General features: G+C 38.2%; 1 protein-coding gene across 1 annotated transcript; it reads right to left on the reverse strand.

The window, feature by feature from the left end:
• Positions 1-18: 18 nt before the first annotated feature.
• LOC121737974 (neuroglian-like) lies at positions 19-27,144 on the reverse strand. The gene is made up of 12 exons (XM_042129727.1): positions 26,834-27,144; positions 19,373-19,530; positions 15,855-15,912; positions 14,470-14,591; positions 6,312-6,453; positions 5,467-5,611; positions 4,968-5,098; positions 3,965-4,069; positions 3,609-3,731; positions 2,912-2,993; positions 523-575; positions 19-231 (listed from the first exon to the last, which is right to left on the reverse strand). The coding sequence occupies exons 1-12, from the start codon at positions 26,961-26,963 to the stop codon at positions 38-40; spliced, it is 1,443 nt and encodes a 480-aa protein (XP_041985661.1). The 5' UTR covers positions 26,964-27,144; the 3' UTR covers positions 19-37.
• Positions 27,145-27,767: the final 623 nt, after the last annotated feature.

Raw genomic sequence — 27,767 nt, forward strand, 5'->3', positions numbered from 1 at the left:
TGCCTTTAGTTACATGAATAAAAACGAATAATACAAACTATTTATTTAGATATGCACAACTACAAATAAATAGAATTACAATGAAAATCAAAGATGGCGTGTCCCGCGCTTTTGCATTTGACAGCGCGCGCTGCAGCTCGTGGGCTTGAGTCAAGTTGAGATCCACTTCCGTTTCCTCTTCCAATATCGGAGTCAAATACAAGTTCTCTGTGGTGTAGTAGGTACTTCCGGCTGAAAAATTAAAAAAGCCTTTAGCACCACTACTAGGAATATTGATGCACTGACACAGTGGCGGCCCTAGGGTCTAGGGGATGGCGAACAGGGCATCGATCGGGGCCTCGCTCTTGCAGGGGCCTCGCGAGTTATTTTTTCGTAAGGGAAAGGGCCTCGCGAAAAGGACGCCACTGCACTAACATCATGGATGCACATTACAGGGAACTAATCCGAAAAAACGTATTTTTCTTTTTAAATAACAATGTTTTATGACTTTTAAGAAGATACATATTATCAAATTCCTATTACCTCCGGGTTCAGTAGCAAAGTGTAGGACGGCCGATGGTTTGCTCCAACCAAATCTGGAAAAATACACAAAGTAAGGTACTTGGTTCTAATTAATAAGAAGGAGTTTGATATCCCAAATTCCCAACTAACAAAATTTGGTTAAATAAGTTTCGAGACAACGTTTTGGTTATAACTTGAGGTCAGGCCTTTTTGGTTATATAACATTCGTATTAACCTTTATATGACGCGAAATAGGCGCAAAATACATAACTTTTATTTGCATAGCGACCTTTTTGCGGACACTAATTATTTTACAGTTCTGTTGAAGTAAGATAAAAGAAAAAGTAGCCATCATGTTGGTAAAAGTTTGTCTGCCATATTTATTATTGAATTAATGCTATTGACTATAATGTATTTGGTGTTAGTTGGTAACAGTACCTATCTACCTTTCTAAGGGAAATTAAATTTCTCGACGATTGTAGGTATATATACGTTTTTTAACAAATATTTAACGCCCCCTTCGAATAATTGCAAAATAATATTTATGAATTTAATTTAATCCAAGATTACCTGTTATTTTATAATTACACGATTTTAGGTAATGATGATGACTTGTATATGATGTCTCATGACTATAACTTATAAGTCGCTTAACTTACCATTTATTTATTTTATCATCCACCATTTTGGGTACCGTAACAAAGTGGAAACCCATGCATTTTATCGAATTCTCAATATGGTGATAATTTCTGTTGTCGAAATATTTTTAACTAATTATTAATGATTTGAAGTAATTGGTAAGTTCTATATTTGAGGGTTCCGTGCCAAATAGGTAAAAACGGGACCCTATAATTACTAAGACTTCGATGTCTGTCTATCCTTCTGTCTGTCCATCTGCCTGTCTTCAGGAGCTGTATCTCAAGAACCGCTATAGCTTGACTTATGAAATATTTACAGATTTAATTCATTCAAAATATTCACAGAAAAATAATAAAAACGAAATATTATTTATATATTTTAAGGAGGGCTACCATATAATAAACATGACTATTTGGCCTTTTTTGCTCTACATTAATAACGTCTAGTTAGTTCTGCGTGGCTTCGCCTGCATAAATTAGGTATTTCACGGAAACCGTACGTTTTTCACAAATTAATAACCGAAGTTTCACTTAGTTTACTATGTATATTTGTGCCAAATATCATAAAAAGTGCTCCAGTAGTCCGTGAGATATTAAGACCTTTTAAATAATTTTCCTCGTTTTTTTTTTACATTTTCCTCTAAATCGTTGCTCCTATTGGTCTTAGCGTGATAAAATATAGCATATACCCTTCCACGATAAATGGGCTATCAAACACTGAAAGAATTTTACAAATCGGATTAGTAGTTCCTGAGATTAGCCCGTTCAAACAAACAAACTAACTAACAAACTCTTCAGCTTTACCTTTATAATATTAGTAATAGATCAAAAAAGTAGGTACATGAAATATTCCCAAAATTTCAATTATATTTGTTATTTAATAATAAAATTAAAATAAAGTGAATATTTAAGGGTGTTCCCATAAGAAAAACAATTTTTGGCCAACTTTTGCTCTATATTATACGGTATAGAACCATTCGTGCGCGAGTTCGAATCGCACTTGGCCGATTATTTCTTGGCCGAAGTCGTAAAAGAGAAAGATGAAAATATCATTAAATAACTAAAATGTTTTATAACATTAAGTTTTAAAAGTATTTTAAAATCATAGTTAGTTATTAAGGTTCTCAAAATATGAATATTAGGCTTATAAACATTTTATAATAGTCGTATAAAGAGAGTCAAAAATCATGCCCCTGGATCATGTTGACGTCCCTACTAAGTATATTATCTAGTGCTTTTATCTATAAAAATTAAAAAATAAGAAAACGATATTTTTACAACTAAAAATTATTAATTTTTTATTCCTTATAAACACCTAGCTTATGAAAAATTGATTTGCCCCCCCCCCCCCCTGGCACCAGAACCTGGGTAATTTGCCCCCCCCTGGCCCAGAACCTGGGTACGCCCATGCTTTCTTTGAGAAAAAATATGTTTAAGCGCCCCCATTGTTTAAATTTAAAACACATGAAATAAATCACCCCCAAGTCTCTACACAACGCCCCCATTTTTTTTCTGGGTCCCACACCACCCCCTTTAGACCTTCAGCGCCCACAAGGGGGCGTTATCGCCCAATTTGGGAAAGGCTAGTGTGACACGATGTCAAATAGACATATTATCGTGACTCATGACAGCTACATCGTGACATAATATTATGACAGCAGTCTGACACGATAGACCTTACGGCTACATTACTTACACTTAATAGCGGTACGTGGTGGCAAATAGAATATGAAATACCCTCATTCGACTAAAAAAAGTAGTGTCTTTTGTACCTGTTCCTAGAAGTTACGATCGCCTCATACACCGTGGACGGAGTCAGACCCTGGACCTTGTAGATTGCGCTATGGATGGGACCTGAGAATAATAAAGAGGTGCGTTAGAACTTAGAGGTATGGAGGGTAGATTGAGGAGAACTATCTTATATGGGGGATATTTGAAAAATTGTCCAGCTGTAGGTACGCAGTAAATAACAGTTGAAAAATCCTCCAAGAGTGGCGCTAGCTGCAGCAAAGGGTATGGAATGATTGTAGCCATTGGTGACAAAATATAAATTGAAGTATATTAAAATATAACCTAAAATAGCTGAAATCAAAGCTGCTAAATGATTTAAAATTTACCTTGTTGCTACTGTAGCGGCACCCTAATTTAACGCATTTCAGCGGATACTTTTTACATACAGAGATAGTTCTCCTACATCTACACTCCATAGTTAGGGGTACGAGATCATCTCAATTTTTTTTGTCTTTAGGAAAGCTTTCGACACATCCATAGTGATACCATTCACATACAGTGTGTAACAAAACTAAGTGATAATAGGTACTTTAATAGGGTGTGTACGTGTTCCTTGTAGTTTACTGTGAACCAAAAGTGAAAAACCATTTTTTTTTTCGCTTTCATATGGGCAAGGGCCCGAGAGGTCACGAGTTTCCCCAAATCTCTATAAATTGACCCTAATTAAACTTTTCTCACCGTCATTGGAATCTCCCGGCACAACGATCTTACTCCACGCGTTGGCTGGAGGTTCCGTGGTGAAGGAATCAGGCGCGAGCGTCGAAAGACGACCGTAGTATGGACGGAGCCAGAGATTGTATTCTAGAATTATAACGATTAGTGAAAATAAGACAGACACGGTAGAATAATAAAAGAAGAAAACGAAAGTTTAAGAGAAGACATTAAGAGAAGAAAAATATCATGGCAGAAAAACAGAGGTAAAAGAACATTTAATGGCAAAGTAACAGAAGAAAAATAACGTACATAAAGTTTGAGAAACAGAGGAGAGGAAAAACATTGTAGCATAGAAACAGAACATATTATAGTAAACGAACCAATAATGGCAGAGTAAGAGTCAACTTCCCAGATAAGATTGAAGCTTGTTGAAGTCGCCTTGTTGAGAGATGAGTCCACTTTGAACGACGCGATGTTTGGCACACCTGCAAAGATAATTTGGAAGAATTATCAAAATAAATAAAAATATTTAGACAAGAATACAATGAAATAAACAATAACGATTCATCGGTGTTATGTTCATCAGAAAGATCCGTGCAATTAATAATTTTAAAGCCTCCAAGTGTTTATTACGAAATTATCTTATGCTTTAGAGTAGTTTATTGCCTGGTTTTACTAAAATAAGCTAAGGTTCCTTAAATAATAACTAGAGAGCGTTACACAGGAAATGCGTAATCAATAAACTTCAATAAGTGTTCCATTCTAAGCGAGTGACATGATTGTAAACTAATCAAATAAATTTGGGGTACTACAGGGATCTTGAATAGGGTCAATGTTGTTTATTTTATTTATCGTTTATAAACCATAGTTGTGTAGTCGAGAGTGCTACAAGGTTTAAGCTAAGCACCTTCGTATTTATCGTTTACATTCTTGCCTACAGCTTGTCGCGTATGACTGCTACTGGCATGGGCGTAGCCAGCCTGGGGCAGCTGAGCAGTCAACCTATCCCCATTCCCCCGCGCTTTTTGTTTTGATCGCACTTTTTTTCATGTCGACTAATTTTTTTTGTGTAACTTTCTTACGGATATTATGGTTGTTGTTAGTATAAGAAAAAAAAAATGTTTAGTTTATACCTTATAGGTCAGAGCCAGGGTGGGGCAAGCGCTACTCGCTACGCCCATGGCCTACTGGAATCGTATTTTTTTTAACTTGTGGGGCTATGAGTGGCGGCCGTAAAGGAAGGTCTTCCGACCAAGTGCGGTGATAGGAGTTTATCTATTCCTAGCATTATTGACTGGTTAACTTTTTGACGCTATCCAATAAAAAAAAAACAATTCTGGGCATTAAAAACTTCGATAGCGCGATGCAGGTGCTAATTCTCACCGGTCAGCTTGAAGGCGATGTCGGCCATGCCCAGCTTGTTCTCAGCCCTGAAGGTGTAGTTTCCGAGGTCCGCCTTGCGGACGGAGCGGAAGATCAACTGGTGGACGTTGTCTTGCACCATCATTACCACCCTGTTGATCATAAACTTTTTTTTATGAAACAAACGAGCAAACGGGTCACCTGATGGAAAGCAACTAGCGTCGCCCATGGACACTCGCAACATCAGAAGAGCTGCAGGTGCGTTGTCAGCCTTTTAAGAGGGAATACGCTCTCTTATTGAAGGTTTGCAGGTCGTATAGGTCCGGAAATACTGCTGGTGGCAGTTCGTTCTAGAGTTTTGCAGTGTTACGCGAGAAACGCAAGTTGGAAGACTGCCACTCATCAAGGTGATAAGGATGGCATATTTTTCGCGTGGGACTATGCATTGAATTGACATATGCCGACCAAATGACGTAGGTCTGTCAACTTCCTAGGAACGAATTTCCTCGATGGTACAAACCTGTCATCAGTCTTCACAGGTTTCCCGTCTCTATACCACGCAGTCCTAGCCGGTGGTACAGCGAACTCCAGTTTCGCGGACAACGCCGCGCGTAGACCCACCGCGGTATGGACGAAACTCCGCTCTGTGGTCACTACTGGTGCGTCTGAAAAGATCAACAGAATATGCTCCATACTCTATCTGTCAATTAAGTTGTGGATAGCCTATCCGGCACTTATCAGGAAGTGTTGAAACAGGCTCTTAGACGTCCAATTGGCCCACCACACATTTCCACCACTGTATCTCCAGGTAGTGTAGTGCCGCCAGGATCGACAGTGGTGATTGGTGACCAACCACGAAATCCCCTTGATATGATCTCAGTGGTGCCCGAGGGATAAGCTAAATCTGTCTTGGGACCCGCAACGAAGTTAATCAGAAGAAAGTAAAGAGGAGCCATAAAATTAATATACCTAGCGGAATAGAGCAACAATTTTGAGCTGCAAACGAAACCGAAATTGGTTTTCATTTAATCTCATAGAAATCAAACATGATTTCTATGAGATTAAATTGTCAACGTAAGGCACGTGCCGACTGGACGTCAAAAAAAGAGTGCTGCTGTCATGTATCATACGTCTCTTTTTACCACGCAGTGTTACTGATAGTGACATCTCTCTTGCTCAGGCCTTTGTTTCTCTATTCCGCTAGGTATATTAACTTTATGGGAGGAGCATATTATGTAATAACCAAATATTTTTATTTGTTATCATTATCCATGTTTTATTTCAATGTTATTTCCTTATCAAACTTCTTTACTTAGTATAATAGTTTCTGTAGTAGATTTAACCAAGCCTTTATATAATACTAACCATGTATAACAACCCGTATCACCCCCTTCACAGGGTCTCCCACCCCGTTGTTCACCACACATTCATACACCCCGGCTAATAGTCGGTGTTCCGCGCGGAACCGAATGCGCGACCTGTGCTCTAGCAGCGCCATCTGTTCGCCCTGAAGGAAGAAATGTGCTTAAATTAAAGAATTAGAAGAAGAATCTTTACATTACAGGAGAGAATCTTCAGATTGCAGAAAATAATCTTCAGATTGAAGAAAATAACCTTGTAATAGAAGAAAATAATCTTAAGGCTGGTTTTATCGTTAAGGCGCAGACAGCTGCCAATTTGACATCTTTGTGCAGTTTTCTAGACGTATGTATTTCATTGATTGGCACAAAAAAAATATATGTGATTTTTGATTATATTTGGAAAAGCTTGTCCGATTTAAATAATAAAATAATGTACTCCTACTGGATGAAAAAAAATACCAAAGTCACATCTTTCGGGAACTTTAAACAGTTCTAACTAAAGTAATAATACAATCTATGCTTTAAAAATTTGTTTATTTGATACCTTTTACAAAAATCCAAAGATTGCCCGATTTAATTTTCGGCTCTGACATCTAGATTTCCCACAATATTTATTTTTCCTCTAACAAACGAAAAATATATCCACGCTTCTGAGTGAACATTTCACATCTCTCTCTCTCGCATGAAAACCGACAGTGTTCGCTGAGGCGCGGTGCTATGTGGACGTCTGACGGATTTCGCTCTGCCGATATTGTGATTTTAGTGTAATTGAAGCGTTTAGTTCTTAAAATTTGTATATAGGTATTTCTCATTGTTTTATAGTATATTAAGTTTATTCTGTAAATATTTTTCTGTAAATATTTGAAATTATATTGCGCGTCTGTAAAAATGAGTGACTAGAAAAAGAAAAGACGTCCAGCAAAAAAGGAAAAGCTTCGTGAAAGCCACAAATACATGATGGAAGTAAAAGTAAGTTCAATTTTATCTACTTTCTAGTTGCGTACGTCTTTATTAAAAAAAAAAACGAACAATTACGACCCCGAATCAAAATATTTCGTCACTCTCAATGTGTTTTAGGATAGCCAGGATCGTTGTGTCAAATAAAACATAAAAAAACTGTATTACGATTGATTACGATTTACGAAAATCCTCTAAGATTCGAACCATAGACCTTGGAAATTGACATAATAATGTTATCACAATCGTTGTGATAACATTATATCAATTTCCAATCGGCCTATGGTTCGAATCTTAGAGGATTTTCGTAAATCGTAATACAGTTTTTTATGTTTTATTTTATCACTGATAATAAATTTGCTTTGTATCTGAACATTTATGTTGGAGTTTTGCACTCCAAAATAAATGTTCAAAAAGTTAAAAAATCACCACTCATAAAGTTGATTATTTCGTTCGCCTAAATAAGTTTTAGCGTCGCGCGTCGGGGATCGTTCTGATAAATCAATATTCAATCGGTCTATGGATCGAGTTTCAGAGAATTTTCGTAATACTTTTTATGGTTTTTTTTTATCACTATTAGCACAGAATAAATAATAGTACAAGTACTATAATTAGGTACTATAAGTTCCTTTTGCTTTGAATCTGAAGTTTTATTTAGGCCTTTATTATTTAAATTTTTATTTCAGGCGGCGGAAAACCATGGATAGTGCAATTATTGATAACCCAAACGAATCACCAAATGCCAATTCAGATCCAGCGGCAGGTAGTATGTTGGAAAGGTAATATAAGTTTATTTATCTACTTATTATAAGTTGTAACCAAACGTCCTTCACGACTACGAAACACAGCGGGGGCTGTTTCACACCGGTTTTCCTGTGAGTCCGTGGTATTTCTCTGGTCGAGTCGGCCCATTCGTGCCAAAGCATGGCTCATTCATTGTATTTTTTATGATCCAGTTTATCTATTACAAGCTATTTTAGCCTTTTTATGATATTATTATGATTTAATTTTTTTCCAGTCGACCGAAAACGATGGAATTAGATAATAACACAGTGGAAAATGTAGCAAATGCCGATCGCAATATAGCGACGGGTAGTATTTTAAAAAGGCAAGTATATTTTTACAATTACGATAGGCTAGGTAAATATAGATATAATAAGTTTATTACTATTTGAGCGCGATGCGATTGCGCGATTCTTTCAGCTCTATTCAAGGACATGCTCCGTAAGGGCCGGGACACAAAATCACGGCACGACGACGCGACGTCGTACGGCGCCGGACCGTGTTTTTGTGTCCCGGCCCTAATAGGGTGCGGCTTCACTGCGGAGTAGGGGTGAGCGTTATTTCACGTCACTATAGTTACAATAACTAGCTACATACAGTAACCGAATAACTAGTTTCGAGTCGTATTTATATAGTAGAGTAGTGATTTTTGTAACGTTTTTATTGCATTGGGTGGTATGAAGTACCGTCGAGCGATCGTCGCGTTGTTTCGTTTGGAGTCGCAGCTAGCGCCCGCCGCCCACTGCACCGGTCGACCTAGCGAGCGACAGCGAGTTTGCTATAGTCCGCGCGGAACTAGTTGGCCGCGCCGCCGGTATGTGAGCATACCGGCGGCGCGGCCAACTAGTTCCGCGCAGATTACCTAGCAAAAATATTAATTAGTTTATATCAATACTAATATTATAATTGGGAAGAGTTTGTTTGTTTGTTTGAACGAGCTAATCTCAGGAACTACTGGTCCGATTTGAAAAAAGGCTATAGGCTATAGGCCCGCGCGCGCGCCTCATCCCGGCGTCACCCCCTTTCATTCCCCCGCGCCGCGAGTGACCTTTCTGCAACGATTTTAAATGGGATAAAATATTGTCATTTAAAAAAAAATAACACCCATTTTTTTGGTTAAATGGGCTCTCCTAATGATACCTAAGCCCTGCGGGGCTAAAATGGTAATATTTAGCAATTCCTCTCAATCAATTCAGCAAATGAATTGTCAAAACTGACAAATGTCAAATCAGTGCAAAAATACAAAAATGAATTGCAAGCAGAGTTGCATTTTGCGATATTAGAGAAATGAATCATATTATGATTCGTCTCATGATTCAACAAAGCGACCATTTTAGCGCCGCTGGAATAATTGGGCAGGAAGGTTTAATTGAGAATGTTACTAGGTATGCCAAATTGCTTGAAATTTTGTCACAGTAAAGCCTGTATGTATACAAATACACTAGTTTTTGTTGCAGTCAAAAATCCTTGTAGTTTTGATTTTATAGGCATTCAAAGTTTCGAAAAATATCGATTCCCGCTAACAGTCCCGCGACCGCTTGTGACGTCATATCACAATTTTTCCGCGCGGGTCCTATACAATAAACGTGATTTTTTGCTCTATCTCAATAACGGCACTGTTGCCGTTATTTAATTAATTTCAAGTGCCTACCTGTGTAGGCACTTGAAATTTTCACCGAGGCCTTAATTATATGTGTACTTTAATAATTAATAATAATATTATATTATGTTACTAATCGGACTCCCTTATGAATACACATACCGTTATAGTGCAAAATAGGCCAAAATTTGTGATTTTTGTATAGGAGCCCCCCTTAATTTTTTATTTTATTATAATATTATTATTGATTATTAAAGTACATATATAATTAAGGCCTTGATGAAAATTTCAAGTGCCTACCTGTTGCAGTTATTGAGATAGAGAAAAAAATCACGTTTATTGTATGGGGCCCGCGCGGCGAAATTGTGATATGACGTCACACCGTTACCGGGCGCCCGCGTCGTACAGTTACAACTTGATTCGTCGGTTAAAAATCACATAACGACCCACCCCTACTGCGGAGTGCAGCGTATCGTAATAAATTTTTTAGTATACCTTTTTAATGAAATTAGAAGGCAAACGAGCAAAAGGCTTTTTTAAATATTGAGTTCTGTATAATTTTATCCTAATTCCCATTTCCCAATAATCGAAAAGTTTAGTAACATAATATAATATTATTAATTATTAAAGTACATATATAATTAAGGCCTTGATGAAAATTTCAAGTGCCTACCTGTTGCAGTTATTGAGATAGAGCAAAAAATCACGTTTATTGTATGGGGCCCGCGCGGCGAAATTGTGATATGACGTCACACCGTTACCGGGCGCCCGCGTCGTACAGTTACAACTTGTTTCGTCGGTTAAAAATCACATAACGACCCACCCCTACTGCGGAGTGCAGCGTATTAGCCTAATAAAATTTTTAGTATACATTTTTAATGAAATTAGAAGGCAAACGAGCAAAAGGCTTTTTTAAATATTGAGTTCTGTATAATTTTATCCTAATTCCCATTTCCCAATAATCGAAAAGTTTAGTAACATAATATAATATTATTAATTATTAAAGTACATATATAATTAAGGCCTTGATGAAAATTTCAAGTGCCTACCTGTTGCAGTTATTGAGATAGAGCAAAAAATCACGTTTATTGTATGGGGCCCGCGCGGCGAAATTGTGATATGACGTCACACCGTTACCGGGCGCCCGCGTCGTACAGTTACAACTTGTTTCGTCGGTTAAAAATCACATAACGACCCACCCCTACTGCGGAGTGCAGCGTATTAGCCTAATAAAATTTTTAGTATACATTTTTAATGAAATTAGAAGGCAAACGAGCAAAAGGCTTTTTTAAATATTGAGTTCTGTATAATTTTATCCTAATTCCTATTTCCCAATAATCGAAAAGTTAATCATTTTAATTTATGAAATTTTGTGGTGATCCAGTTTTTAAACTGTTGTTAAAATATGTCGATGTCTCAAAGTATAAACTTACTTACAGGCTGGAAGAAAAAAGTACCCATGACACTGGACTATGTAGTTTGGAGGCTGAATGTGATGCTGAAAAGCTTATTGTTGAAACTGCACTTCCTCAGAAGAAACCTGATGTCGGAAGAAGAATTATAAGTGTTTCATATTTTTATAAGAGGTTGCAAGAAATTTCTCATCATGGTCCTTTTGGATGTGCTTTAACTGACATAGAACTAGTAGGTGAAAAGCAAGATGGCCTCAATTCAAAATTCACATTTCTATGCATACTTTGCAATCTAATATTGATAATTGATAGTGACTCAAATGAAGACCATTACATGCCTATCAATAATAATAAGGCAATATTCGTAACCTGAAATATGGAGCTGCCCTTGCACCTTATAAAACCAGGAGTGATTTTTGTCTATATTTAATTTGCCCTGTTTATCTATTTTCAAAAATGGAACTTTTTGTTGTGTTACAGCAGCGTCTACTCCAATGTTATATGCTGTGATGGGACATTTAATTTCTAAAATAGTTTTTTCATCGCAAATTCCATCGGGCGTTGCTCCTAAAAATGGCAAGTCTGTATCTATAAATAGCCCGCAAGGCTTTACTTTAATTCCTTCTTGTAATTCTAAATCTCTTATTGCTTGTTTTTAATTTTCTTGGCCATGTTTGATAGAAGAAACGAAGCTTATTTTTTTTTATATAAAATGTCTTTTACTAGGTTAGCACTTGCAGTGTTGGGTCTTCTTTTTATCACCCGGCCAAAGTTTTCTAATAATTTTCTAATAACTTCATCATGATCACGCTTTGGGTCAAATTTGTGTCTTTGATGGGGTATTTCTTATCAGTTTGTAAATTTTTAGCCTATTACAGAAGTTCCGAAGTAGGTGATTTCGGCATTCAATTTTCTCGACACAGGGTTTGTACGTGTTCCTTGTTGAGAGTTCACTGTAAAAGTAGCAGCGCTGAAAGACCTATTTTTTTTTTCTTTTGTATGGGGAAACTCGTGACACTTGCCCTTGCTCATACAAAAGAAAAAAAAATCGTCTTTCAGAGCTGCTACTTTCACAGTGAACTCTCTACAAGGAACACGTACACACCCTAAAGTAATACATAGCTGGGCATTAACTCGTTAATCCGTTAATCGTTAATTAACGAAGTTAACATTTTGATTAACGGATTAACTTTTAAAAATATTAACGGACTGGTTAACTTCCGTTAATATGCAGAAGTCCGTTAATCGTTAATCCAATGCCTACTATTTACCGCACGGCACCGCGGCGCCGCGCGAAAACAGGTTCAGACGAAACAAAAATAATACTAGATATACATTTTCAGGCGCATGCGAGTGAGAAGATATTTGTTTCGTTTTATCATTTCATTATGTTGATAAAAAAGAGTGCAGTATAATTTAGTTACCTAACTAAATTATACTGCACTCTTCTTTATCAACATGCAAATGATTTATAATAACAATAAACTATATCTATAATAATGATTGTATTGTAATTTCTACCTAGAATACAATAATTATTATAGAAGTATTTTGTTTTGTCCCTAACCTGTTAACTTCCAAAACCTTAAACCAACAGGTTTTGTATGTACACTAACGCAATGATATAAGTTACAACAAGGCCATATTACACATATTAACGGATTAACAATTAACGTTAACTTGCGCTAATTCGTCCGCAGTGTAACGCTTTAACGTTTAACGAAGCTAACATTTTTTTTAACGGATTAACGATTAACGAAGTTTACTATGTGATTAACGGTGCCCAGCTATGTATATATATATATATATATATATATATATATATATATATATATATATATATATATATATATTTGATCTATCTCTGGTTTTGCCCTACTAGAGATAGGAATAGCTCACAATTGACAAAATATATGTCTCTAATGTCTAATGTGAGCTATTCATATCTCTAGTAGGGCAAAACCAGAGATAGATCATATATTGGGAACGGCCGTTAGTCACTTAATTAAAATAATAATATTATCGTAAATATAATATTATGGCAAAGCAACGTTTGCCGGGACAGTAAAAAACGATTCCTGAATTTTGTTTTATTTCTTGCTGTACTTATGTAATTGTAATTTTAATGTAAATTGTAATGTAACAGAAAAAAATTTTATTAAAAAAATTGAATGTTTTTACGCAGTTGGGTTTTGTCATTATTTTATAATATAATAGGTATATTATAAAAGAATAACTGTGTTTTATTTACCATAAGTAAGCCTTACACGCTACGGTCTACCGGGGACGGGAGAGATTCACCTGTACAGCACGCAGGTATTCCTGCACAGGTATACCGGTATGTGTGTGGGACCTGGTCGCCTGCGCAGGTCCAAAAAACTGCACAGGTATATTCCCACACACATTCCGGTCTACCTGCGTAACGTGTATGGCTTACATTACTACCACAATAGACATAACGAATCAGTATAATATCGACTTCAAACTTTTAAAGATTCCCGCGTATCCTCGAGGACAAACGTGCATTTTTTGTAAGGTTCAAGCATTTATGCACTTTAGTGTAATGATTATAAAGTTTATTTTCAAGTGCGTTAATATTACCTCTCCGCTGTGCTCCGTTCTATCTGCATTCTGCACTAATCTTCCGCACTCTTATAGTTCGCTCACGGAAGTATAGTACATAGTATTTATTTATTACGCGCCATCTATTGAAATCTCTATGCGACAGCTCAATATTAATCAAACCTATCTTTTAGAAGTTTCCGGGTTTAGCCGCTAGCAAAGCTGGCGCTGTCTTATCGGACAATTAGGGGGCGTGGCTTAGAAATGCGAATCCTCAAGGTCATTGGCAGTTGTCAGCGTCTTAAGCGTTTCGCAGCACTGTTGGAGCGCCGCGCGTTCGAAGATGTATGGAGGTAGTAGTCGCGCGCTTGAGCAGCGTCGTTCATCCATACGTTTGTCACAGCTTCGAACGCGCGCGCTCCAACGGCTCTACGAAACGCTTAACGATAAAACCAGCCTAAATCATGCGGTGGAAATGTAGCGTTAACAATTTTATTGCATGCAACATGGCTATAGGTATTAACGCCCTTCGCGTTACGCTTCTGATAGATTGGGATTTGGGAACATTGGCCGAAATAAATTGAACGGCCCAAGAGGCCTACTCCGTAATCTTTGGATCCGACCGAAAGCCGTCCGTAGTTTAGAAATGACCTTACTGCGATGTTACATGGCTCCCTATGTAGGCCCATGACATACTTCGATCGGTCTAATCCCCGAATTTTAGCCGTTTCCTGAAACGGGCCGGAGTCCGGAGTAGGCCTTCTGGCTCGAGATGAAACTTAAAACCCCCGTAAAAGCCATGGTTCTCTTTAACTCCTGCTTAACCCCATGATCCTCCCTTCACTTACATTCTTCCACCAGTTCACGACCGGTGTGGGTGTCCCGGTGACCTCACACCCCATGTCCACGTACTCGCCTTTACGGACTTCAATGTACCCGTCGTCGGGCACCGTCAGGACTGTCGGCGGATCTGGGGGTAGATAGAAAAATATATGGGAGGTAGATGGAGAAATTATTACTTCATTAAGGGTCAATTTATAAGGGTCCTAGGACGTAGGATACTTTTTATCCCAGTAAAATGTAGGTTTCCCATGTGATAAACTAATTTTGGCGCAACGGAGTTACGGGCGTCGTCTAGCATAGTAAATCCACTGTGACACAGTGAGTAAATCTGACTAAGGGTCAATTTATACTAGCGCAGAGTCGAAGCGCAGCGAAGCGCGTCGAAGCGTCATATTCGCAACAAGTCGAACGAATGCGCGCGGATTCGCCAGAGTGCCTACAGTGATGACGCGTAGATTCGCTTGTGTGCGCTTGGATGCGCGAGAATGTGCGCGCACCAAAAAGTGCGCGCGCGCCTTTTTTAAATTTTCAAAAGTAATATGTGCGTTAACGCTTTGGAGTTAAGGTTGAATTTGTTAAGTTCAGTTTTAATAATTCGCTTCGATGCGCTTCGACTCTGCACTAGTATTAATTGACCCTTAGTCAGATTTACTCACTGACCTCCATTATACTTGTATAAAAGAGGTAAGTGGATTTACTATACTAGATGACGCCCGTAACTCCGTTGCGCCAAAATTAGTTTATCACATGGGAACCCTACATTTTACTGGGATAAAAAGTATCCTATGTCCTGAGACTCATAGTATCTCCAAGCAAAATCTGCCCATAGGATAAACCGTGAAGAGGTAACAGACATGAGACAGACAGACACACTTTCGTATTTATAATATTAGTATGGCTAGGCAGGTGTAAAAAATTCGTGCTTGATTTGTGGATACTTATATTATTAGCAGAAAACTGTAGTTGATTTGCGGGTAGGTTCAAAACGTTGCAATTGATTCGCGGGTAGATGGAGTAAATGTGCTGGATATCCGCCCCGTATCTTGCGAAAGCAATGCGATGGCAATAATTATTGCGCGATAATTGCTCCAAAATCGCAATTTCGTATTACGTATCAGCCAAAACAATACGATTGCAATCGATCACTATACATGACACCATTGTTTGTGACATTCATGACACCCAGCAATTGCTCGCGCGATTATTGCTAGTGGATTGTTGATCGCTATTTTACGTGATAAGGTAGCCGGTTAGATGAGAAAAATACTTTACAATGTAGACTGTAGTAATGGAGGGAGGATTTAAAAACTCTAAACTAAGAATTTACACCATATCATACCTACACGAGACAAAAGTCTAGGTGATAAAATAAATGTTTTCTTCCACTTACATTGAACTTCTATGGCATGGGTCTGTCTTATTGGCCCCCATGGTTCTGGACGGATTATCTGCAAAATAATATAATAATTATATTACTATTTACTACTGTATAATACCTAATTAATGAGTAAAATTATAATTATTTGAGTATTAACCTTTATTTATGCAGCATATAATTAAAGTTTTTTTTTTTTTTATGAAAGAAGTGGGCAAACGAGCAAACGGGTCACCTGATGGAAAGCAACTTCCGTCGCCCATGGACACTCGCAGCATCAGAAGAGCTGCATGTGCGTTGCCGGCCTTTTAAGAGGGAATAGGGTAATAGGGGAGGGTAGGGATAGGAAGGGAAGGGAATAGGGGAGGATAGGGAAGGGAATTGGGCCTCCGGTAAACTCACTCAATCAAAAATCAGGTTTCCTGTCTGCCATATGACTTTTCCAACGTGCTAGACTGAGACAAACAGTAGAAGGTGTCCCATTTTTTTGTAAAATAATATCTAGTGGAATCACCAGTGCTTTACAGTTTATTATTTTCGGTTTATAAATTAGAAGCCCAGCTGCAGCAGCAGTAGCTTTGCTAGTTGGTAACTTGCTACCTCCAAATAAAAGAAAGCGCATCGAATCCTGCCAAGATTTGAAAACAATATTATGTAAATCGATTCTATACAGACAATAAACTATGATTATTATGGAGGCAAGGGTAAGTAACAAAAGTTAAGAATCATATTGTAGGTAAGTATGTATTTTTTTGCTTTATTTTTCATCGTCCTTCGAAAGCATTTGAAAATGGAACTATAAACTTTTTCACAAGATCTTGACCCCTCTGACCAAAGACAATGGCCTTAATTTTTTTTAATTACCCGAGTAAACAGCAATAGGCTGTGGATATAAAAACGCGAAGCTCTAATTGATTAATGACGTAATTGGTCGCGTTGAAAAGAACCGAAGTAGGGTTGGGAAGAACGGATTATCGATATAATGTGACGACAGTCGATAGACGATATTCTTTCAGGTACATACGCCACGCATGACGCAGTAGAAAGTTAGAGGTATAATATGATAACGGTCTACTCTGTCTACGTCCTACAAATATTCGATCAGGTCACGTGACCTAATGCGAGTTTAACATTTTTACTCATCCCAACAAGGTGCACAACGCCGCTAATTTCAATTCCAAAATATTAACAATGATAACGCCGGAAAACATTTTGTCAATATCTGATTCTTTGGAAAATATCCTTCATAGACAAGGAAAAAACATTGTAGGTATAGGTATCTAAAATTCAAAAATTTCCTGACAATTTAGCCGCTTGCCACTTATGGCAATCAGTTTACTGACACTTTGATACTTACATTGTATTTTGGGCAATCATTTAATCCCACCTACTACACGATCAACTAAATAGACCTTGAATAATATTTATATACACTGCTGTAATAAAAAAAAATCATCGCGTTTTAGCCCGGCCGCACATTGTCCGAATTCTGATCAGAAACAGTTGAATTTCGCCGGACCGCCCGCGCCACCCCGCACACTATCCGAAATATCCTTTTTTTTTTAATGAAAGAACAAACGAGCAAACGGGTCACCTGATGGAAAGCAACTTCCGTCGCCCATGGACACTCGCAGCATCAGAAGAGCTGCAGGTGCGTTGCCGGCCTTTTAAGAGGGAATAGGGTAATAGGGGAGGGTAGGGAATAGGGATGGGAAAGGAAGGGAATAGGGGAGGATAGGGAAGGGAATTGGGCCTCCGGTAAACTCACTCACTCGGCGAAACACAGCGCAAGCGCTGTTTCACGCCGGTTTTCTGTGAGAACGTGGTATTTCTCCGGTCGAGCCGGCCCATTCGTGCCAAAGCATGGCCCTCCCACGTATAAAACTCCTTCCGGCGAGTTAGTCAGTACTCAAGATGCATCTCGGTCTCAAGACACGGTTCAGGCTCTATGGCCGGTATAAATAGTCAGTACTTAAGTTGCGACCCGGTCTCAAGACGCGGTTCGGCTCTGTGATTGGTCCAAATTTTGAAAGCCAACCAATCACAGAGCCTGAACCTTGTCTTGAGACCGAGATGCATCTTGAGTTCTGACTATTTACACCGGCCTTAGATTGTATGATTGGTTGGCAGTCAAAATTTGGACCAATCATAGAGCCGAACCGTGTCTTGATACCGAGATGCATCTCGAGTAGGTACTGACTATTTATACCGGCCCTAATGTCCCTCATATTAGGAGAGGTCAGAGAAAGTAATATCCTCCTCTTTCTCTGCGTGCAGCTCTGCTGTTGCGTTTCTGCCGGCGCGGCACTACTATTATTATTCCCCTCACTAACAAATAATGTTAGTTGAGATCGAAGGGCTTAACACCCACTGCGCAATTTAAAATCGCCCATGTAGAATCTCAATTGATCGTTTAAAAACATTTTAAAATAGATTACTATGACGTGGTACTTACTTGTTACAATAAGTATAATATAATATAATACTTAACTGGATCTGTGTACTGAAGAAACTATTATACTACGGTGAGAAGAGTCTAGGAATATTATTCCGAGACTCTTCCCACCGTTTCGACTATAGTTTCTTTAGTACACAGATCCAATTAAGTATTATATATATTCTAACACACAGATGAACTTTAAATGATAAGCTAGAATACCTCTGGCATTATCCATACACATATTATAAATCTGTCTGTCTATTACCTCTGTCTTCACGCCCAAATCACTGAATCGATTTTGTTGAAATTCGGTATGAAGATACTTTGAGTCCCGGAAAAATGTACGTTTCCCGCGCAATAAACCAATTTTGGGCGTTATCTAATAGTACCTTTAAGCTGCGCGTCCACCGGGTTGTAATTAGGGTTGCCAGATGTCCGGTATTTAAGCGTACAGTCCGGTAAAAAATAAACGGTCATACCGTACAGAACAATGTCCGGTATTTTGAGGAACGTCGCGTCGGTGTTACTGGTATTTTTTTTTAAGCTCCTACCTTTATTTCGACCACAATTTTATAACCGCAGTAATAATGTAAAAAACTGTATTTTTGCGACCTACGCAAAATAAACAATCCCCCCATTATAGAAGTAAGAGATAATTATGTTATGTGGCCGTGGCACATGTCGCCAATTCCTGCTCATATGAGCAAAAATTGTCAGTCGTATGTCAATCACTCCACGGCTTACACGTTTTCACCGCGCCGTAAATTGTGAATAAAATGCTGACTTGTGTTATAATTACGTACAAAAATTGCAGCGATACTGTGAATTTCAAAAATAGCGGGATCACCTATTACAGCCAACTGTAATTTATACAACTTTTTAATTTAAAAATCAATTATTCGGCGGTACAAGTCGGCGACATAGTTTTCCATATAAACGGCGCTACTTATCACTTCTCCTTATTTTCCTGTCCTGAGGTGCGGACAGAGCGTCGTCATTTATACTTATTAATTTGTCAGTTGCATAAAATGTCGTTCCAGTGCACGCAGTACCATAGTGTGGCACACGGGCGCTATCGAAATGTTCGACATACCTCGCAAGTATAATCAGCCGTGTCGGCCGCAGTGAGGTCATCGACCTGCAGGCTGTAGTTGGCGTACATCCTGGTGCGCGCCGGCAGCAGGTGGTTCGGATCCTGGCTGTCGCCCAGCAGCTGGTTGTTCTTGTACCAGCGGACGCGGACTTTGATCTCTGGAAAGAGTTTGGTTGTTATTTGCTAGCAGCTGAAGTTATTATCCTTACTATTAATGTTACAAAACTTACAAATGCCAATAAATTGTCTATCTGTCTGTCTGTCAGTCCGTCTCACCGTCTGTCCGACTGTCTGTCTGTCGGTCTAATTAAATACCAAAATAGTTATGTTATTAGCGCCATATTCAGTTTGCTAGTGCCATATCATATTCTAAATAACGCCTCCGTGGTGTGGTCCAGACTCCAGTGGCTAAGAGCGTGGCTCTTGAGTCTTGACTCGGAGCCCGGACGTCGTGGGTTCGATTCCCGTGTTGGAAACATATTGTCATTTCCAAGTTCGGAAGACCGACACGACTGGCGAAGATCTCTCGCCAGTCGTGTCGGTCTTCCGTCCCACTGGGTTATGAGAGTAAAGGAATAGAGAGTGCACTAGTGTACTGCGTACACACTTGGGCACTATGAAATTACTCCCGCGTACCTGGTCTGGTTTCAATGGAACCAGATACTCGTACCGTCACCGAAACCGGTGTGGGGGACGGGGGTATTATATTATTCTAAATATTATGTCAAGTATCTGTCAAATAACGAGTCAGTAATCGTTAACCGAAAGTGCGTATTTTAATAGGTTATGGGCCCAGCACGCTTCTACTACTAGTAGCCGAAATTGTTATCCTTTCTAATGTTATAAATGTCAAAAAAAAAATCTGTCTGTCGGTCCGACAGTTCGACAGTTCCTCCGTCCGTCTGTCCGTCCGTCCGTTTGTTCGTTCGTCCGTCTGTTTACGCTTATACCGCTGAAGCAATTTGGCTGGGTATGGAAATATTTTGAGTCCCGGGAAAGGACATAGGGAATTTTTATTCCGGAAAATGAACGGTTCCGAAACTCCTACTATTTATTAACATACGTGGGAGAGCCATGCTTCGGCACAAATGGGCCGGCTCGACCGGAGATTTTTTTTTTTAAGACGCTTCACAGCACGTCAGTCTGGCCCCGTGGTAAGTACCTGAAGGACTTGTGTTACGGGTACCAGACAACGGAAATATATTTAATACTTTTATACTATACATACATTTAAAATTTTTATTATATGACCCAGGAAATTCGAAAACTTTTTGTTCCGTCGGCGGGATTCGAACCCGCGACCCCCGGCTTGAGCTACCAACGCGCTCACCACTGAGCCACAGAGGTCGTCGTCATCAAATACCACGTTCTCACAGAAAACCGGCGTGAAACAGCGCTTGCGCTGTGTTTCGCCGAGTGAGTGAGTTTACCGGAGGCCTAATCCCCTACCCTATTCCCTTCCCTACCCTCCCCTATTTCCTTCCCATTCCATCCTTACCCTACCCTATTACCCTATTCCCTCTTAAAAGGCCGGCAACGCACCTGCAGCTCTTCTGATGCTGCGAGTGTCCATGGGCGACGGAAGTTGCTTTTCATCAGGTGACCCGTTTGCGCGTTTGCCCCCTTATTTCATAAAAAAAATGTACCTATAGTTCCTGCACGATCCCCATATTAACGCTCAAAATAAACCTTTACACTTTATATCTGTCACATCCAAACAATACAATGGTTCAGAAACCTTTACGTATTGAGCCTTACATGCTTACAATAAGGTCTACTCATAAGGCAAAATAACATTGAATGCCACAATTGGTACACAAAGATTCGAATCTAGTAGCTTCCTGCCTTTTAGTGTGATCATATCTTATTGTGATAGCTTTAAAATAGCAGCTACACAGCTAAACCACTGAACGGTTTTAGCATTATTAATCTGCTAAAATGCCTTCCCGTTTCCACTCCGGTTTAGATTATGGTAGCACGCCAAAGTGTGTGCGCAGCTATATTGGGGTATATTACACGCATCAATATTATCACGATTCCGTGATAATATTGATGGTGATGTGGCGGTACCCACAATTCGTCTAACATTCCTGCATCGCGCTTTCGAAGTTTTCTAAGTGCGTCGGTATATATACGACAGCTGAAATGTATCACGTGGGCTCCGGCCTGACCGAGCATCTCGCTCGGTCGGAAGATCTTCCTTTGAGGTGGCCACGAATATTCCCACAGTGTAATAGGCCGAATCATAGTATCGCAGTACTTGTGATTCGCGTGATACTAGAATCATGATAATATTGATGCGTGTAATAAGTACCTGCCATTAGGTAGCCCAGAGGGATGGAGGAATTTTTTAAGGTGGCTTTCCCGTCTCAAAATGTATCCCCATTTTATTTCATCTCATTGGTTATTTGTTTAAGCGAAAAGAGGCAATAGACAGACAGACACTTTCACCTTTATTATTAGTAAATAGTAAGTAACTGGACCAGCGGTTCTCAAACTTTTTGGTGACGAAGAAGACCAAGGTCCAAGACGAAACGGACCACCAAAAAATAATATTTTGTCGTTGAATGAAATATTTTCTCCATGCTGCTGGATGACATTTCAAAAACAATTTTTGTATCTCGCGGGGCCCTAGCTACAAGGCCTTTGCGGAGATACACTTTGAGAATGAACTAGACTAGGGGCTCCCAAACTGTGCGCCGCAGCCCGCAACGCCCTGGTGCGCCATGGAATGACAAGAGGGGCCCTGTGGGTCGATCTTCCATCATTATCCGAAACCACAAATATTATATTAATAACATACTTACTATAATTGTACTGTGTATATCAGGTAGATGATTCAACATTTGTTTATTATTATTTACAAGTGCTAAACCTAACTAGATATAAGACGTATTACAAGTGTTTATTTAAGTACGTATCTTTTTCTAATCGGAAAAAAGTAGAGTACGGCGCCATGACAAAATATTGTGACGTGTTATACAGTATACTGGGCCGTAGGTTGAAAAAGATTGGGAACCCCTGAGCTAGACAAATCATTCACAATTTGATTCCATTAAACACCAAGTTAGTTTCACAGCACAAAACCCATTCAATTCCATACAAAAAGCCCAAAAAACCATATCAATTAGTGTACGTGTGTTTGACAATGGTGTCGGCTTTTTGTCGGTCTTTTATACGACGTGACTGTCCACACGATGCATAAATAACTCTAATCACTAATGCAATCGTACAGCGGGGCTAAAATGGTCACATTTAGCAATTCCTCTTAATCAATTCAAGGATATTTTGGTTTCAAATGAAAGATAATATTATATTCATCTCCACGTCTATACTATAAAAATTTTATAGCCGCATACAAAATGTTCACAATAAATACGTTTTAACCATCATAATAATCGCAAAATATTAAAAAATAGGGTTTGATTAGGTACCATTATAGCTAAATACACTGAACTAAGGAAAATAAATATACAAAGAAATTGTTGCTTATTTAGTCCCCTATACGAATAGCTAAATATCTTAATATATATATTTCTTGTGTGCGTGTGTATGTGACTGAACTCCTCCTAAACGACTGGACCAATTTTGATGAAATTTTTTGTGTGTGTTCGTGGAGATTCGAGAATGGTTTAGATTTACAGTTTGGTCTACTGGAAAATGTTTTTTCAATTAATTTCTTATTTATAAGGAGTTGTTGATTTTGGAATGTTTTACATTAGATCCGGCGGACGGCGCTATCATCGCATTCAATATTATTCTATTTCAATTTTAGTTTGTCCTGACAGATGGTGCTACGATTAATTTGAAAAAAATTTTGTTATTCAATTCATGTGCTGATTAAAATATTAAATAAATAACACATAGGCTACAATTTTAACCGACTTTCAAAATGGGGGAGGTGTTATGTTCGTTTTCTTATATTCAACGATTACTCCGCCGTTTGTTAACCGATTTTCAAAATTTTTCTTTTGGTATATAGGGTATCATCCCAATTTGGTATTATATTCAGAAAAGTGGTGATCTGATGAAGGATCCATAAGTAATCGAGGGAACTCCTCAAAACTTATAGGGAAACATATGGTGACTTCGGTTTCGTGAGAAGTATTCTAAGCATATGCTACCAACAAGTAAGATTTTGCACCGAGATATACCTGGTATACCGTGGTTCGGAAGGTGCTGAGAGAATTCCTGATTCTTTATAGATACAAGTTTGGGAGTTTCGGCGTTGTTTTAAGAACAGAAAGCATATACTACTATGCAAATTACATTCTTCATCATCATCATCATCATCATCACTACCATATTATACCATTTCATAGTCTTTTAGATCGAGACTCGAGTTTGTCAAGCGATAATTAAAAAAAATCTATATCTACCTAATATTATAAACCTGAAGAGTATGTTTGCTTGAACGCGTCAATCTCAGAAGCTACAGGTCCGATTTAAAAACTTATCTCAGTGTTAGATAGATCATTTATCGAGTAAGACTCATCATTTATCGAGAAGGTTTTATTATATTATTACTCTAAGACTAATACGACAGAAGAAACTCAGGAAAATGTGGGAAAAACTGGGGAAATATTTTTTATGGGAAAATGTACCTACGGATTCTGTAAAATTTCTAATTTACGCGGGCGAAGCCGCGCGGGACATCTAGTTTTATATAAAAATCCCACCAAAACAAAAAGGAGCCAAGCAAAATATTGCATAGCCATGCAATATATCTATCGTAAGTGCGGTGCATGGCAATTAGTTTTACGCCAACATAAAATAAACAGTTGAAGGTTGAAAGTGTCATTTTAATCGCACTGCATTTATTAAATGAGGTAATACCACTTTATCAGTTAAAAACATTTAAAAATAGAATATAAAGTTACTTTCATTATATTGTTACACAATTTATTTTAGTCTATGGCGTCGTAGATTCTAAATTTGAATTTTCGATAGCCTGAGCGAGTTGAAAATTTACAACGGCGTTTTGCACTTTTTTGGCATGGGTAGAAAATGTGAAAGTCGGTTTAGGGCTAGACCTGATGGAAAATTGGTAAGACGGAAGTCGGAAGGATGCCTGCCTCTGCTATTACATTGACTTCTGTACTACACTGTATAGTTCGTATTATTTTACTTTCTCACCTGTCACTCAATTTTAGCAGTAATTATAAAATTACATGTAAAAAGTGCATTGACATAAATAGCGACTAATGATAATGATAATGATTGATGACGAATATAATTCACTCGATATTTTATCCATGTAATCTGTGCTGGGCCTTATTCGTAGATCTTATTATAAACAGTCGTTTTTTAATCCTACTTAACTATAAAACAGATTACTTAAAACGATGTACTTAAAACAATAATTTATAAACATTAGTTTTTGAGAAATATAATAATACGCTCATTATTATAATAGGTTTAACCATGGACGCACCATCAAGGGATGTCGCAAACGATAGATTCAAGGTGGGCTGACCGCTGAGCGAGAGTTAATGTTAATTCTCAAAGTAGAGAAGTTAACTATGATTAATTTTAAAGACGAAAGTTTATCAGTTTGTAAGTTTGTTACTCCTTCACGTCTAAACGGCTGAAGCGATTTGAATAAAATTTGGTATGGAGTTAGACTAACTCAGTTAGTTAATAACCTGGATTAACACATAGGTTACTTTTTACTACGGGAAAATATCAATTTATTTTCCCTAATAAACGGCGGGTATATCGTAAGGCATAGCTAGTACGTCATAACATGCGCAGTTTCTGAATTTCCTTGACAGTATTTTATTAACCTATCAACTCATAAGCGGTCGAATTCGACCGCGATAACAATAGAATAACAATAGATTTCCAAGAATCCGCGATCGAGGGATTTAATTCACTTTCACTTTCGATTGGCTAGCGTCAAAATCTTAAACCAATCAACAATGCTGATCAGTTATCTGTCGGCTAGTTTTGACATAACCAAATAACGTAGGCCCGCCATCTGCCTGTGAATCAATTTCTGAGATGTAGTAAATTATCAATATAAATTATTATCCTAAATAAATAATAAAATAAAAAATTATACAGTAATTATGTCAGAATCGGACTTCGAAGTAAAGCTTGGTCTTTAAAGCCAATTGGTACTTTGGCAGGACGATTACATTACCTAGCGACAGGTTTAAAAAGCAGGCGTTTGACAGCAGATATTGCACAATAGTCTGTCAAAAATTGCTAAACAAACAAAATTATTACTATAGAGTTCGACAAGGCTGTTTATGAACGTGGCGAGAAAAGGTACTAACGCTTCTATCATACAAAAACGTCATTTTGACAGTTCTCCTTTACCAGCAGCGCACATTGAGTGACATTGACACATTCAATTAAAGCCTTGTCGAACTGTATATACATTATACATGCTGCAAATATTGCACAACATCATCTGTCGAGCGCCTGTTGCGTTGCTGTCGGATACGACATGGATACGATTACGATTACGATCTCCGTGGATATGGTACGTCTATGTTAGGGCAGGTTTTTTGTGGCCATAACATTATGTCCAACTTCAAATAATAAGTACCTCGTTGTCATAATATTGTGTACTTTGTAATGATGTGATTGCGTGTATTGTACACGGCATGTTAAATTAAACTTAATTATTGTTTGTATAGGAAAAAGTAAAAAAAAATCGGCCAAGTGCGAGTCGGACTTACACACGAAGGGTTCTTTACGATGTTTAAAAAATGCCGTTTTTAGGGTTCCGTGCCCAAAGGGTAAAAACGGGACCCTAATACTAAGACTTAATTGTCTGTATGTATCTGTCTGTCTCCAGGCTGTATCTCATGAACCGCTTTAACTAGACTTTTGAAATTTAGCTCCTTATAGAAAATTTGCCTGAAATTAGGTTTCGTTTATAAAAGCAGATAACTACGTTATAGAATCTCTTAATGCAGTTTTAACTTTTAACTCCACTCTGCTACCATAACGAAATCATTATGGCGTCTTAATTACCGTTGACAAAATATATGTCGATGTTAACGATCCGATCGCGTAAGAAATGGTGTTCTGAATTTTGACTTATAAAACTGCAACATTTTCTTATTAGTAATTCTAAACTCATCCTTTTCTTTAGTTTTTAGTTAGTATAATAGTTGCGAAAATTTATGATTTTTTTCTATGTAAGTATACAGGGTGTAACAAAAATAAGTGATAATACTTTAGGGTGTGTACGTGTTCCTTGTAGAGAGTTCACGTGTGAAAGTAGCAGCGCTGAAAGACCAAAAATTTTTTGCGCTTTTGTATGGGGAAACTCGTGACGCTCGGGCCCTTGCCCATACAAAAAAACAAAAGTGAAAAAAAAAATTTCGTCATGTCATTCAGAGCTGCTACTTTCACAGTTAACTCTCTAGAAGGAACACGTACACACTCTAAAGTATTATCACTTATTTTTGTTACACACTGTGTAAGTACGAATATTTTAAGTACCTGAATCATCCAAATAGCACGGCAACAAAACTGTGTCGTTTTCATAACTTTTAACAATCACCGGTACACTTTTCAACACTTTATCACAAGTAACGAGTTTCGCCAAAAATAACAAAAATAAAATTCTCATTTTGATTTTTAAAAATTGAACGCTCGAATTTAGAGCAAAATATTCTTACACTTTTAAAAAAAATTTTCCCTCCAAAAATAATTTATAAAAATAGTTTTTTTTTTTAATTTATTTTTTAATAATAACGTGACGCACGTCCCTAGCGTTTGACATGAATGTAACACGTTACACGTCTCGCTGCGTATGCGCTAACACAATGAGTGAAATGGGATCCTTTGGGTACACTGGGTGCTACTGCACTTGTCCAATTAAATACAATAAATGAATTGCGTATATCTTCTGTAGGACGATCACTTTGGGTTTCAAAGTTTTCGCTGATTGGTGAATCGTGTTCACGTAGTTGTGTTGTGTTTAGCTAGTTTTAGTATAAATAAATCAAAATAAATTAAACGTGTTGCACTGGGGGACTGCTACACCGCAGCTCAGCATAGCATTTTTTATCAATAATTGTTTAAATGTTTGTACTAATTGGCCAAGTGCGAGTTGGACTCTTGCACGAAGGGTTCCGTACCGTTATAGAGCAAAAATAGGCCAAAAATGGAGAATGTTACTAGGTACTAGGGAATGCAATACCGGGATACCGGGATCCCGAAATACCGGGATCCCGCATGCATTTTGCGGGACTAATCCCGGTCGAAAATTTAGCGGGATCCCGCGGGACTGGCGGGATTATAAAGAAGCGTGATTCATACGGGATTGCATACTATTAGTACCCTACTAGGTACCTATGCCAAATTGCTTGAAATTTTGTGACAATAAAGCCCGTATGTAATATGTATACAAATACACTAGTTTTTGTTGTAG

The sequence above is a fragment of the Aricia agestis genome, chromosome 22 (assembly GCF_905147365.1).
Source record: "Aricia agestis chromosome 22, ilAriAges1.1, whole genome shotgun sequence".
NCBI lineage: Eukaryota > Metazoa > Arthropoda > Insecta > Lepidoptera > Lycaenidae > Aricia > Aricia agestis.